Source organism: Amia ocellicauda, chromosome 1 (assembly GCF_036373705.1).
Source record: "Amia ocellicauda isolate fAmiCal2 chromosome 1, fAmiCal2.hap1, whole genome shotgun sequence".
Lineage (NCBI taxonomy): Eukaryota > Metazoa > Chordata > Actinopteri > Amiiformes > Amiidae > Amia > Amia ocellicauda.
Window position 1 is genome coordinate 52,639,844 of NC_089850.1, and position 15,650 is coordinate 52,655,493.

At 38.9% G+C, this 15,650-nt stretch overlaps 1 protein-coding gene across 2 annotated transcripts in view; it reads right to left on the reverse strand.

Moving 5' to 3' along the window:
* Positions 1-3,559: 3,559 nt before the first annotated feature.
* Positions 3,560-15,650, reverse strand: part of zbtb16a (zinc finger and BTB domain containing 16a) — a 125,353-nt gene continuing 113,262 nt past the window's right edge. For both annotated transcript variants that reach the window (XM_066708498.1, XM_066708506.1), the window contains exons 6-7: positions 11,484-11,651; positions 3,560-9,142 (exon numbers count right to left, since the gene is read on the reverse strand). In XM_066708498.1, coding sequence (XP_066564595.1) covers positions 8,913-9,142; positions 11,484-11,651 — 398 coding nt within the window. In that variant the 3' untranslated portion in view covers positions 3,560-8,912. The remainder of the gene's footprint in view (positions 9,143-11,483; positions 11,652-15,650) is intronic.

The following is a 15,650-nucleotide window of genomic DNA, read 5'->3' on the forward strand; positions in this document are numbered from 1 at the left end:
AAAGTGTTCGGGGTCAGTTCCTTGGTTTGGATAAGCTCACGAGCAATGCTAGGCAGTGAATACAATTGTATGGATTTGGTGAAGACCGTTCCTCTATTCACGCCACCATTGTCAGAGCCCTTTTCTATCCATTAGATCATATCTGGGTCAAAGAGCACATAAAGATGGGACCCCTGGCTGTCACACAAAGCCTATTCAAGGCCAAACACTATTCACTCACCTCTTCTCATCCATAGCCGGGGAGTCACATGACCCATGCTGAGCCCGAGCAGCTAAGTCCACTATTTGATGTTTTCAATAAAAGAACAAACCTTAAGATATCCAAAGGGGCAAAAACAGTGCTATGATTTTTTTTCTCTCCCCTTCCCTTACAGCTGTCAACCTCGGCCAAGGGATAAGAGAAAGAGAAAGAGAGAGAGAAAATAATAAGCTACCCACTACTTCCTTACACAGCTAATTTTAGGGTCACCTCCTGTTCTGTTAGATGTATGATGCCAAGAATGAAGAGATTTTTTTTTTATTATTATTATTATTATTATGGTTTCTATTGTATTTGAGATTCAAAATGTTAATGAGTGCTCAAGAAAAAAATGTGTCATCATAGATTATAAATGTATAACTTGTTACATCTGTAAACCAAAAAGGTTCTTGGTTTGGCCTTTCTTGACAAGTTTGATAGATGGTTAGTTGGACAATGTTATTATAACGTTATGAAAATAAAAAATATTGATCTCAGTTTCACAGCTGTTACAACAGATACCTAGAGGTAGAAGGTGAGGGGCAGGCAGGGAGGTCTGACAACATTACAAAGATTCACAGCTTTTACTTGGTTTGTGTGGCCCCTTTTTAAGACTTTCAGTGAAAATGAAAGTCTTCTTTGGTTTCAGTTACATTCACAACAACTTGATTTCACTATATATTATGTATGTTTTAAATTAATCCCATTAGACGTATTCTGAAATATATCTTATCAACACATCTGACCGTTTCACATTATTACACAGGAACAGCGACAGAAACCTCCAGCTCTTCTTCACAAACCATTTAATAGAAATTCTCATACTGAGCACTTATGAGCTCTCTTGATACCTTGATTTTGTGCCAACCTTAGTTTCTGATGACAGTCCTTTTAAGTTTAATGAAATCGTTTTTTTTTTTTTCCTAACTCATCCACAGCCACTTCAGCCCAAGGAGGACTGTGAGCAATAATCAAAATAAAGAAGACTGGGAATGTGAATGAGGATCATATCTTCTACTTTCTAAATATGTATACACGTGTGTTCATACTTTAAAGCAGCGGTGGGCAGTTTAGGCTTATGTATGTAAAACCTTACCTGGGTTTAATCAGGAGTGAGAAGGCTGTCTGTGCTTCTTCATGCGTTTATTTATTCTCAGCAAAAACAAAGAAACCTTAAAACAACCGTTGACAAAAAAAACAAAAAAAAAAACTTGTTTAGCTGGTAAACAGAATTGGAATTCAGATCGGGGTCAAAGGTTAAGCCCTGGAGAAAGATGGTATAGCAGTGAGGGGAGGGGTGGAGTTAACAGACTGTCAGTTATCACCAAGGCCCGCTGCCCAATTAGCTACAACCACAACCTGAAGAACAAGCTCAGCTTTTCATTCCTTGCTCGTCTCATTCTGTATCCAACAAAAGACTTGCTGCTTTTATTTCAGTCCTTTCCCCTCTGGATGGTAATTGTGCTTTATTCCTCTTAGTCAGAATGTTGTACAAGCTTTGCATGTCTAATAGTCCTTTTATCAGCTCTGGAAATGACGGCAAAGAGGAATACAATTTTTTTTGCATTCATGGAGATCTCTGTGTCACGTTGATTTCAGGAAACTGAATAAAAGTAATACAAATAAATAAGAGCTCCTTGATTGTCCTGTGTATTTAATCTAGAAGGGGCATTTAAATAGGTAAAGCAACAATCCAGCGATCCAGCAAAAGCAGTTAGTATTCAATGGTCTCTCTTAAGAACTGAAACCCTTATCAAACATCAGTGTGGGGCTGAATGATACTTATAGTATGAGGCAGCTGCTAAGAATCAGTCAAGATTGCAGCTTACAATATACATGTTGCACAGCTCTTTATGTAACTCTCAATGATACTGTTCTCATATTTTTATTGGAGAAGGCATTTCATTATTATTATTTAAAGATTATACATTCAAGGTAAAATATTTTATTTTTCTAGGCTTCGATGCAGAAGATGAAGTCTGCACCTTCTCCCTGGATACACAAACAATCGAACACACACAGTACAGTACGCCACCCCACGGAATCAGCACTACTCACCTCTGACCTCAACAGCAGGTGGCGCTAAGTGACAACATACTGGCAACAAAGCCTCGCTGTGCTCTCACAATCTGTGGCTACTGTGACAAAGGCAACATCTTGTGAGATTTACACAGATCACCATTTGTATCCATCATCCCACCACATATGGAGTCATGCATATTTATACATCTATTAGGGGTATTATGAAATCAATGCTATCTGTTATGACATTTTATGAGGTTTAATTCCTCTCTCAGAAAAGTGACATGGTATAATTTATGGTTGGTATATACGATAAAGTGTGCGATGAGCAATTTATTGTGCTCTCTAGAATATTGAACGTGTCCGAGAATGACAGCATTTAGGAGGCATTTGATATTTACTTGTCCTGTGACAGAACAGCACAACTGGTGCTGATGCTAATGGGCTGACACTTGTGAAACCATAGAAACTGTGAATCCAATTATCAGCATTCAATTCACAAAGAAACTAAATCTACTATAACTTCAGTGTTAACGAGAAAAGAATGCAGGTTCTATATGGAAAGTGTAAACCCAAATTAGGAGAAATCTTTTATAGGATTGCTGCAGGAATACATTCCTTTTTCTTATATGTGTTAATGTGTATATATGTGCATGTTTTATAGTGTATCACTAGCTATGGTAAGACATTTTCTGTTTTTGATGTCTGCAGAAGAAATAAGAAAGCACATTTGATCACAAATCACCTCTGAGATTCAACCCCAGCAATCCAAAAGGGATGCCAATCGAAACTTTCTAACGTGCAAATGAGGAGCAGAGAGAAGAAACACGGGAGAGGGTTTGGTTCAGTGGAGGAGACTGATCTGCAGTGAGGGAGGTGTGAACTTGGGAGTATGCATCTTCATTTGCCAGCTTAAGAGCCTCTCCTTAAAGCAACTTCATAGTTGTTAGTTTTAGTTACAGAGCTGTTTTTTTTTTTTTTTTTTTTTTTTAAGATGATACCCCAGGTACCTTCTGCAATTTAAAAAAAAAAAAAAAAAAATCTGTACTTTCACTGCAGCACAAATGAGACCCTTTAAAAATAATAGGAGCTGACACTTTGAGCTAGGACTGGAATTTAAGAGAATGGAGAGACGGGGATCAAGTCATGGCACAGAGATATGCACAGATTTTGAAGGAACCCGAAAGCATAAAGTAATGATACTCCGGTACATGAAACCTATGGCCTAAACCCTCATACATATTACAGCAAGACAGTGAAAAGGAAGAGAAAGCCAATAGAAAAACAGACAGACAAACGTAAGTCCATTTTGTTTATTTTTTTTTCTAACTGCAGATTTAAGGTATACAACTGAACATTGTTATTTCCTTATGAGACTTATAAATAAAAATACAAAAAATGTTCACTACAAAACAATCTACCGTTAGTAGGATGTAAAAAATATTCTCTTTCGCTATTGAAGGCACAAACTTCACTTAGTGACAACATGGAGAAAAAAACCTGCAGCATTAAATCTCTTTTATTTATTTATTTTTTTCCACACTCCATCAGAGAACACTGAAAAGTTACAAAGAGATGTGTCTGAGCCTACACTGAAAGAAAAAATCAAATAAAAAAGAAACCAATGCTGGTATCTGCAGCTACTACGTCTTAAAGCAGCGCTTCAAAAAACAGCATTATTTTTTCTGTACTGGAAAAGACAAAGGACCTTGCAAAGCACTAATGCAAATAAAGTTTATACAAATGACGAAAAAAAGAAAAAATAATAATTGGCACCTTCTAAGATTAGGCTAAGAAGAGGTGCTGAGGTAGACGTAACTATAACATCAATTCAAATAATAATAAAAAAAACACTATTTTTCTTTTTAATACAGAGCAAACTGACTGGCACTTGTGCTGTCACAAAAATAAAAAATAAAAATATCACAGACAAGCCAAAAAGAAAGAAAAAGGAAAAAAAAAAAAAAGCTTTTTTTTTTATTTTATTTTTTTACACTTGGTCCGACAGGGCAATTGGTCCTCAGTGCTAGAATATAAAAAAGACAATGTCTTGGTGCTTCGTTACTGGAACATTTTAGTCTAAAGATAAATGGCACATGCATGACAACACTGCATGAAATGGCTACTCAGTCTAGAACACCACACTGAAACACAGTGATTGAACAGCAGGGATGTCATGATACTTTCAACAGCATTTCCCCCAAAAAATATTTTGATGTATAATGTATAGTCTACTTCTTTTTATGCACTAAATCTGACAGTAAAAGTATCCAGAAGATGGAAAAGACTGTAAAATCTGAGTTGTGAGCAAATCTATGTTCTATTTTCCATTTGCCTCTTAGGCTAGATAACATTGCATTTGGAGCATTTCTTAAAAAGACTATATTTAACCATGACAGCACTCTCTTATACTGCATTTAGGTCCTGATTACATCAGCATCGCAGATTCAAAACTCAATACACAGACCCAATGGCAGAGAAAGCCATCAAGAAGTGACAGATTCGACATGTGCTGTTGGGTGGGGGTGTGAAGTTTTGATTTAATATGGGCATTAGTTTTAATAAACTGCAACAGTTCTCTTTGTTACAATTCTTTTTTAAATTACCCCCATATATCACTGATGTTTCATACTATGGTACATATGGTTCCTTTATATATTATGGTTAAATCAGATATTAATTAAGATTTAACTTTAAGATGAACTAATTAAGAAATAAGGTAGGATTCTGTGAAAATGCTACCAAATACTCCAAACTCCAAAACTTGGTATCATCTTTTGTTTTATAGTAGTAAATAAAACAACCCCCCTCCCCCCCCACCGATAAATGCTGTTTTCACCTATCATCGACATCCCTGGTAGATAAACACTATTGTTGTCTGAAAGTACAGAAAATAAGCAGATATAAATGGACATTTTTCGTTGAACATTTTCATTTTAGGCACAAAGATTACAGAAACAGTTAAAGCCAGTTTCAGACTTACATTGCGGGAAGAACTAAATCGATGCCAAATCCTTTTTCAGAAACATATTTTGAGACAGTGGCTTAGAATGCTGCTTGGTTTCGCATCTATTTAGTGCATTTATAAATCTCACACATGCGCACACTTACACACACACACACACACACACACACACACACACACACAACACAGGCAAAGAAGTTCCTTAAGCATCATAAACTTTAAATGACTACTTTTAGAGTAACTTGTTAACAGAATCTCTCTCACCCCATGCTGTTTACAGTCTATACTGGTTCTTAGTGTGATGTGTTCCTAAAGCATAATGTTCGCAGTGGATATGCTACCGCCAGATCCTTGACAGGAGCTCATTAGAAGTCATCTTCCTTTGAATGTTGTCTCTTTACCAATTACCAATCCCTCAATTCACAGTGTTTGGAACAATTTGGTGGGATTAAACAGAGAAAGATACATATGCTTTAAAAATGTATTACAGCTATTGAAAATGTATTTCGATTTCATTAACCCCCCACCTTTCAATTACTTCAAGTATTCTTAAAAAAGAGAAAAGAAAGGCTTTAGAAGAAGTTTTTTCCTCTTCATGATTGGCAGCACCTGACTCCAATTTGTTCGGCACGTTGTAACAAGTGGCTTTGTGGCAATTAGATTTAGTTCTTCACCAACAAATTTAGTGACATCCAGAAAGCAACACGTATTACTACACTTTCACACACATTTATGTCCAACATTACAAAAGAGGTGCAGGGCAAAAAAGAAAAGAAAAAAAAAAAACAGAAAAAATGAAAAATTTGCCCTGCTGAATACTTGAAAAAAAATTGAAAGGGACTTACACTTAATACAAAAATATCACAATTTTATATATCAAACCGGCTCTGTTGGCTCTTGATCAGGAATATGTTCATCTCAAGAAACTTAAGTTTTGCCGACCAACAGTATTTTTTTTTTCTTTCTTTCCTTTTTCTCTCTCTTTGTTTACCACTTGCAGTTCCCATTGTCCAACGCACTCTGCATCAATGCATATTTGACCTGCTCTTAGTGGTTCAGTTTCAGTGAACCATCTTTTTTTTCACATTATTACAAAACTACAATTCTATTCACATATTTCAAGTTTAACACTTTTTAACGTTCTTTAAAGTACTATACTTTTACTAAATCATCACTGCCTCCCATTTCGATTTTTACCCATCTTTAAGGCTTCAAAATGTTTCCTTTTTATCCACCCCTAAGCTGAAAGGGTCGGAGGGGACAACCAGGGGAAAACACCTTGGTTTTTAATTTCCCTTACTTCCTATCAACAACTACCTTTCTAACCCTTTATATAAATGTAGATAACACACAAACGGACATAAAATACCATTGAAGATAAAGCATGAGATGAAGTTGCAAAGACGTCATAACGCAAAACACAAGAACTACAAAATGTGCTTTTTTGCAACTGAAAATAAAAAGAACAACTTAGAGGTAGCTTTTATGACAATGACCGAAACAAAAAAAGTTAGACACAGCTTTTTAATAAGCCGAGCTAATAAAAAAAATACCAATTTTGGTAACAATAATGCACAAAATATAATGAAAAGAAAAACATAATTGCTATTTTCACCGCGGCACTTAAGTACTCCATTATTCCCGAGTTTGCTTCGCTTTTCCACGTCACCCTATTGTGACACAGCTTTCAGACACAAAAAAAAAGTCATTTAAAAAATAATAATAAAATTAAAAATCAAAATACAAGCTCATGAGGTCACAAAAAACGAGGTAATTCAAGTACAAATGTGCTGAAATACACCAAGGTTAAAAAAAAAAAAAAAAAAAAAAAATGAAAGAAAAATAAAAAATATATAAAGAGTTTCATTTTCCTTCTTTTATCTCAAGCCACCAGGGCTGGGCAACTAAATAGTCCAGGCAACCGCCTCACATTGTAGCTGCGAAACACGTACTAACTGTTCATTTTGATATGTTGTTAAAAGTACTGCATTTCAAGAACCGTTATATTTGATCGCGAACATGATATGGTCACATTAGTCATTTTGGTCTCTATTATATTGGCATAAGAAGTGAATTAGTGTGAAGCACTGTGGGTTTAAAAAAGGCCGTACTGGGTTGTAGCTGAAGCCCCCTGCTTCTGAAGTTACCACTGGTTGAGTTATCCCAGTTAGAAGTGTAAGCCACACAGGTCAGGTATGTGTAATTGTGTGCGCTGAGGAATAACAAATTAATACAAGGAAGAAAGTTCTGTATAAACATACATGTTTTTTTTGTTTTGTTTTTACAGGTAATTTGAAACAGCACCCCCCTACTGAGCAATCCCATTCTGTGTCTGGAGCCAAGAATGCAGAAAGCTGACATACTTTCTTAATGCAATATATCTGTACTATGCTACTGACTGCAGCTCGCAAAGATATGATTATTCATGTGACAGTCGCAAATAAGTACATGGATGGATACTCGCAGAATTTACCAGCCGCTGGTTAAACTGCTTTCCAGAAAAGCCCTTGAGGAACAGTAATGCAACACGAATGGTAAAGTATGGAACACTTTTTGAATTCACAAATGAATTCCGTTGTGTAGTTTTGAAAACATACCACGACTGGAAAAATCCTGGACTTTTGTCTCAGGAAATTCACAGCAGGTAAGAGATTGAAGAGAAAACCTAATTCTGTGTGCTGTTACACAGGCGTTTGCCAAGCAATGCATCTGTGCCAAAGTGGATACAAAATGTAAGATTTGTATCTGAAAAAAATACCAGCATTGGAACTTTAAGTGCTCTATGCATCTATTCAAAACCAGCTGAGCAAAGCGAGGCTCATTCGAAGCAGCACCAGAGTTAACCTTAGCCGGGAGAGATACCAAAGAAAATCGAATTCTGCCAGATTACAGGGAGAGACGATTTACTTTAAGGAAAACTATTCTCCAAGTCCTACTTTCCTCTGTCTGGTAATGCAGGAACGGAAGGCACACCGCTTTTTCCACTGAAAAAGGTGAGAAACAGAAATAATAAGAAATCCCCCCAAGAAACCCTCTAATATTGAACTGCTGCAGTCAGTAATAATGCAATCTGCAGCCCCTTAGCAGCAGAGCAAGGGAGCAATCTGGGACATCGCTTCGGCATAGCCACAAGAGAAAGCTCTGAGCAGTACTCCCACTTTTGCAAGCCCGACAGACACGACAGTCTGAAGCTGACCAATCATGACTGGACTCCGGGGAATAGTAAGCAACGCAGCTTGTGGCCCAAAGAGATGGATCTGTCCATGTTTCTTGTGACCTCACTGGAAGTTACAGAGATGCCACAGAGGTACTTTCTTAAGCATGCATGACAGCGTTGTTATTGTCTGAATATTATCTTTTTTTATTTTTTGATGGTGGTCTTTAAAACAAACAAACAAAACAAAACAAAAAAACAAGAACAAACCAATACAGAAAAAACACTATCAGAACAGGCCTCCCTAACCTCCCCTCCCTCCAGGCTCCCCTCCTGCATCCCTTCCCTGTCCTTGCCCAGCCCTTTCACTTGTATTATTCTGTTCCCCATCGTCTTTATTGTATTTTATTTGAACTGTGTATTAATGGATTTATTTGTCTTATTTCTTAACATTTTTAATGGTAATTAATTAAATTTTTGTGTTTTGCCTGTTTTTGTTGTTGTTGGTGTTGGTGTTGGTGTTGGTTTTTTGCTCAGACGTAGCAGAGATACAGATAGGTTTTCTCTATCCTCCAGTCCGGGGGAATATCCTCTGGCTTGTGGCCCTTCATGTGTTTCTGCATGGCGGACAGGCTCGGGCAGTACTCCAGGCAGATGGTGCATTGGTAGGGAGACGCTCCATTGTGGGTCCGGAGGTGCTTGATCATAGCGGAATAATCTCTGGAGCGCTGGTGGCACAGTTTGCACTCAAACGGCTTCTCACCTGCCGAGAAAAAAGCAACACAGATGATAAGGTTATGATTATTATTATTTTATCTGGGAGTGTAGAATCATATAGTGCAGAAGCCATTATACACCATTTTCATCCTTTTCTTTCGGTGGGGAATTTACAAAAAAAAAAAAAAAACGAATAAAAGGAAGGACCAAAAATGTCAAACAATGAAACCAAAGTTCCAAGGTTTGGCGTACGTGGCGGCAAGGCTTTTACACCCGATCTGTATCCTAGTGCAACGCCTGAATTTTGACTCGTCTAACAACACAGCGAATGAACAGAAAAACGAGTGCATAATTAAGGTACTTGGCCACCGCAGACATCAACATTGGTAGACATCAAGTGGCAAGATACTGTACATAGGTTCACCTACTGCCATGTTTTCACGTTTTTCAGAAAAATAACTTGAAAACACAAGGAAGGGAAGAAGGTGGCATTTCTCTGAGCAGATGATGCCCTTCTGTGTCATGCCTTAAGGATCTATTCAATTGGGAAAGAGGAACCTGCATGTGTTCCATCTCCCAGCAACCTGGCATGAGGCAGGAAACACTATAAGGTGCAAACCAGATGCTGCAGGAAATCACAGCTCCATCTGCCGTGTGCCATGGCAAAGTTGAGAAGTCCCCTCGATAGTCTTCAACAGTGAGGTAAAAAACAAGGGTATTGATTGTTTGCGAGAATAACTAGCCCTACCCCCAGCAGGGAGATCAACGCTGGTCCGATGTGCGAGAACACTCCTGCGTTTCCTTGCAGCTTCAGCTGGTTCTTCAGAGGGAAACTTCAGATGTCAAGTGAGGTTTTGTGCACACAAGTGAAGGCAGCCTCTTGGGGTGATAAACCTCTCGTGGTTTTTGCAGAGAGATGGATTTGCTCTTGGCAAACACCTTCTCCAGATTTTAACGTGGCATTTGTTTTTTTTAATTAAGCAAAATGAAAACATGCCACGATGTCTTTGAGCTCTCCAATTACACTTATTTCAACATGTTTCCCTTCCAAATTTAAAATCCATTTAACTTTGTACTGAAGCACTTCTTAAACATGGACAAATCCCTGTGGCAGATCGGTTTTGAAATCTACCAACTAGATTCACTGACATGTCGTAATAAAATTTCCTCTATACAAAAATGGTAAAAAAAAAAAGAAACCAGAGGGTAGGATCCAACTGCCTTAAAACCGGCAACAGCAACATTTTGTATTCAAACAATGACCTTTTAAAACATACTGCTTAAAAAGGCACTCTATTCTTTTGCTTCTAAATTTAACATTAGAGGCATGCAATGAAACGCTACCGCAGAATACACAAACATGCCTGCTCTGATTGCTTCTCAAAGGTTTTTCTTTTGTTGTTTGTTCTAAGCTGCATTTTAGCACTTCGTCTGGTAGCACTAAGCCCTGCCTTCACGGTCTATGTGGAGAGAAGATCATCTTTACCCTTTTATGCAAATCCCAAACTGCACTCACAATGGTCCCTCCACACCCAGAATCTATCATTCAGAGCGGCTCTGCCCAAGCGACACAGACAATAAACACACAATAACTCCACTGTAAACAGCAGGCGAAGATAACGAAGCCATAATGAATTGCAAATGCAACCCAAATATTGATCCAGCATTGACAGTGGGCTGCCGATGTCAATGATTCATCAGCTTGTTCCTTTACCGCGCGGTGGCCTTTGACTGCACGCTTGTCACTGCTCTTGTTATCTACATGCAGTCTGCTCGCCATTGAGGCCTGGTGCAACAAAAAGAAGCCAATTATTTGACAGACTTCCTTGATAGTGCAGCTCAACAGCTGCTTTATTGAATCTGGAACAGTGTTGAAATCCACCGTTTTTCCACTTAACACGACGGAATTCCAATCTACCTTTTAAAATGGGGAGTTACTCCACACGTACGCAATGCATTTAGCGGGCTTTTGAGGTCATTTTATTCTGTTCAGACGTGCAGAGATATTTCCCATGCAAAGAGCTTAAGTGGGTTGGTCAGAGGAATGTATGATCCACCAAACATTTCCACAGGAAAGAAAGAAAAACAGGAGAAAAAGATTTGTGGTGCCGTACCCTTGGCACTCCACAGTCCCAGTGAACGGATGCTGGGATGGTCGGACAATGAGGGTTGGAGCATAGAGCATTTCAGTGCAGCGTTCTTATTTAACTTAACGTAACATGATTTAACAAATAGATGAATTAATTCATGAATAAATAGACAAATAAACTGATTATTGAACAAATAAACAAATGACTGAACAAATTAATTAATTAAATGTAAAATAAACAACAACAAAAATGGTTGCAGTGTGTGTCCCATGTTAGCAGTCTGACAGAGGCTCTGACCTGTGTGCACACGGTAGTGAGTCTCCAGCTGGTGCTTCAGGCTGAACTTCTTCCCGCAGCCATTGCACTCATACGGCTTCTCCCCCGTATGGATCCGCTTGTGGCCCTTCAGTGTGCTCTCGTCCCGGAAGCAGCTCCCGCAGAACTCACACTCGAATGGGTGGTCACCTGTGGAGAAATACATGCAGCCAACGTCAGACACAGCACCCACGTTTCGCTAGGCAAGGCGTGCCAGAGCATCAGCACACAAACAGGCCCAGCACAATGTGTTGTGCATGGGCACATCTGCTTTGCTGATGAAAGGTGTGAAATCAAGTACGCGAGCTCAAGGTAAGCACACTAAACCAAATAACACTAATAATTTTAGTACTACGACTGCTACTACTACTATTTAAAAAGAATCCTAAAGACTCTGTATTGTATGTATAGTTTATTATATAGATATATAAATATATATTTATATTTTTGTTATTGATTGAATTAGTTGATCAAGCATTTAAAAAACCTTTACATTTAATCAATAGATAGTAGATAGAGATATTTATCTAACATTCCCAAACCTGAGTGAACACATAGCAATTTTCTCTCTCTATATATGATCACAATGCTTCAGGCTTATTTGATCTATGATGTGTAGAAAGACTAAGTGACTGCTAATGACAGACATTTTTTTTCCTTCAAGACAAAACAAAAAAGTGATACAAGATGACTCACTCTATTTACCTGGACACAAACTGTGCTGCATTGTTGTGTGTGTGTGTGATTGTGCGCTTGAAGTGTAGCTTGAAAATCAGCATTTACATTTTGAAACCTGATGTTTCTAGTGCATGGTTTAAGGTGACACCCCCCCACCCCCCTGCCACTTGCATTCCTTTATTGCTCTAGTGCCACGTAATGGCTGCTTTCGCAGTGTTGTTGCTATAATCCAAATTTATTCTAACCCCTGGTGAGAAAAGTAGGGGGAGCCTTTGCATATTGATGTTTTGCTGCTGGCGGGTTGAAGCGTTCAATTTGTAACGAGAGAAGCAGGTTTAATTTCTGTTGTGAAAGAACATCTGCACAAACTACGCTGTGTAGGGCCAAATGGCCTTAGAGTCAGACCCTTCCATTCCCTTAAACAGTTTCATAGATGGGTTAAAATAAAATACATTTTAAAATGGAATCTGTAAGATCTGTCTTTGATTTTAGTGTTTAATGACAGGAGGGCATCAATAAATAAACAATACATCTATAAATAAACAGACAAATAAACCACTGTATATTGGTGGAGTCAGTTTCCAGCAGATGAGGAGTTGGTGAAAGCTTCAATCTCAGCTAGAATCTCTTGGATTTATTTCCTTTGCCGGGAACACTATGATCCGGCACTTCTATTTTTACAGCGTTGGATATGAATGCAAAACAACTGTTGCATGGCAGGAGTACTCCCTGGCCTTTCAGAGTGGCAAGGTTACCCATCACTGCTAAAGGCAATACATCACGACAAGAGCTGCTTTTCCAGGGGGTTCTGTGTGAAACAACATCCACAGCCACACAGGTCAAGTAGGGATACTGTACCCTTACAGACTGGGCAGGCAAGTAATGGATATTCAAATGTCAATAATCAGTGATATTATGATATGTGGAGCTCCTCTCTTGTGCCTGGCTCCTAATTGCTTTCCTGTGTCTGACTGGAAGCCGCCCATATATCATTTTCTCCCTGTACAGATGTGAGATGCTGCCAGGCGTGTAATGTTCTCGATATTTAATGCATTTTACTCCGCCGCTGAAGGTTTAAGTCATCAGCAATGACCTACGCGTTTCATTATCCCGCTGTCCAAACGGCATTCGTGCTTGGGAATAAATTGCATTTCTCGTTATGTACTGTCATGCTCAGACTCCCACTTCCCCAGTAAAGAGACAGTGTCAATTTCCTTGGGCACATTTATAGATGCACCTAAATGCTATTCACATTTAAATGTGCACCCAGCTTGCAACGACAGTGATTTGCTTTCTTGTGGCGGAAGAGTGTAGGGGGAAAAAAAAAAAGAAAAGAAAAGAAAGAAAATGGGGGAAAAAAAAAAAAAAAAAAAAAAAAAAAATCAATAAAACTGACAGTCTTTATTTGTCAGCATGAAGTTATCAGCATCTCCTGCTGCTGTAAGAGATTCTACACTTTCTACCTTCTCTGCTACTGCAGGGATCGCAAATCCATCATGAACTGTAGCTCCGCACGGTGCGCCAGAGGAATAATAATCTCGCAAATTTCACCTGACTTAAATTAGGAGCAGGCTTGCAGTTCAATTAAAATATCTTTAAAAGACTGGCAGATGGTTATCGCAGACATTTAGTGTCAGCCCCTATAATGCGGAATCAATTCATGTTAAAAGTGTATGACACCTTTCTCATGGCAGCAGGCATGGGTTTGGGTTTTATAAAGAGTCTACTTGACCCTGCGCTGTGGCAGAGGCAATTATTGTTTATATTGATCTCTGTAGGCCAGTGATTTCAAAGCATATACTTAATGGCACACCATCAGCCTTCATATTTACATAAACCCAACATGATACATTTGTTTTCCAATGAGGTTTCAATGCCATGTGTGGCATTTATAAATATCACAGTTTTCTTGGTCATTGAGTTTGATTGCCATATTCAAATGCAATTGGGCATCACCATACATGGAATTACCATATCCCTTTTAGTTTCTGTCTCTCTCTCTGATATATATATATTTATTATATATATAGTGAAAGCTTATATTCCTTAAATATGATACAGCAAATCAGAGGACCCCCCACCCCCACCCCCGACAGAATTGTCTCTTCTGTATGAATAGATAAAGAGCCTCCATGGAGCATGTTAATTGTCACACAGAGCAGATAAGTAAGCCAGACAAAAAAAAAAAAAAAAAAAAAAGATATGGGGGCCAACTGGCTCTCCCTGCCCTCGGGGGCCGGGTACTCCCACCTGCACTCCGCGGGCTGGCCTGGCACTTTTACCTGCCACATGTGTCTAAAACCGTGGCCGAGTGCCTTGCGGTGGGCTGTAAAAAGTGTCTCTTGCTCACAGCGGCGGGGTTCATTATGCGATAAGCAGCGTAAATCAGGGATCCATCAATGCCAGAGCCTGGGCTGGCCTGCGCTATCAAACACAGCTGCGATCACAAAACACCCGCCACAGACGGCAAATGGGCTCCGAATAAAACACAAGGAGGGAACAACAACAGAATATTAACAAGGCAGCACTCCGACGGCAGAATCGGGAATGGGATGCTGACTGGCTTCAATGATTATGAGAACCTAATGTATGACTGTGCTTGAGCTTGTGCGTGTCTTTGTGTTTGTGTGTGTGTGTGTGTGTATTATTTTTTATTTCTCGCAGGTAATGCATGTGTGCGTGTGTGTGTGGGATTAAACAACAACACAAATGTGTCCAAACCACTGCAGCAAAAGCTACAAATGCAGACATTAATTTGTACATTTACTTTCCTTCCTTCCTTCCTTAATGAATAGAATACATTCTCATAGTGTATGAGTCTGGGGGGGGATGCACAACCCCCACTGAGGTCAATTACTAGTTCAATCATTATTTAGAGATGGAAGGAAAAAAAAATCAATTTATTCATGGACCTGAAATATGTGTGGGTACAATATAGTTGAATAAGGCACTCGTTTAGGCCAAAGGAGAACTTGAAAATTACAAATAAAATATGGTTAGCAGCTGTGCCACATGGGTGAGGAAGGATATTAGGTGGTGTGCAGTAATGTAATCTGGTGTCACAGTTCAATATTGTCATTCTGCCTGAAAGCACTACGTCTCAGTCAATTCTGTCTGTACTAGACTGAAAGAAAACTAAAATTAATACTAATGTATCTCCATTTATAAACGGGACTCCATCGCATGTCCTCATGTCAGTAAAGGTTTAAGAAAAGAATACAGAAAGTTATTTGTTGGCAGCTGAAAATATGATTGCATTAGGGGAAAGAGAGAGAGAATTTGAGAGGGGAAGAGACGAAGGGAGCGAAAGAGGGAGAGAAAAGCTGGGCAAGCGAGCGTAGAGGAGAATTAACTGACACACAGATCACTTTCCACTGATCAAATATGAATCACATTAATCATGTCTGAGAAAAAATAACATTCAGGTGTGTCACCCCCTCCTTGCCTGGCGCCGGAAAAACAGAAATAGCA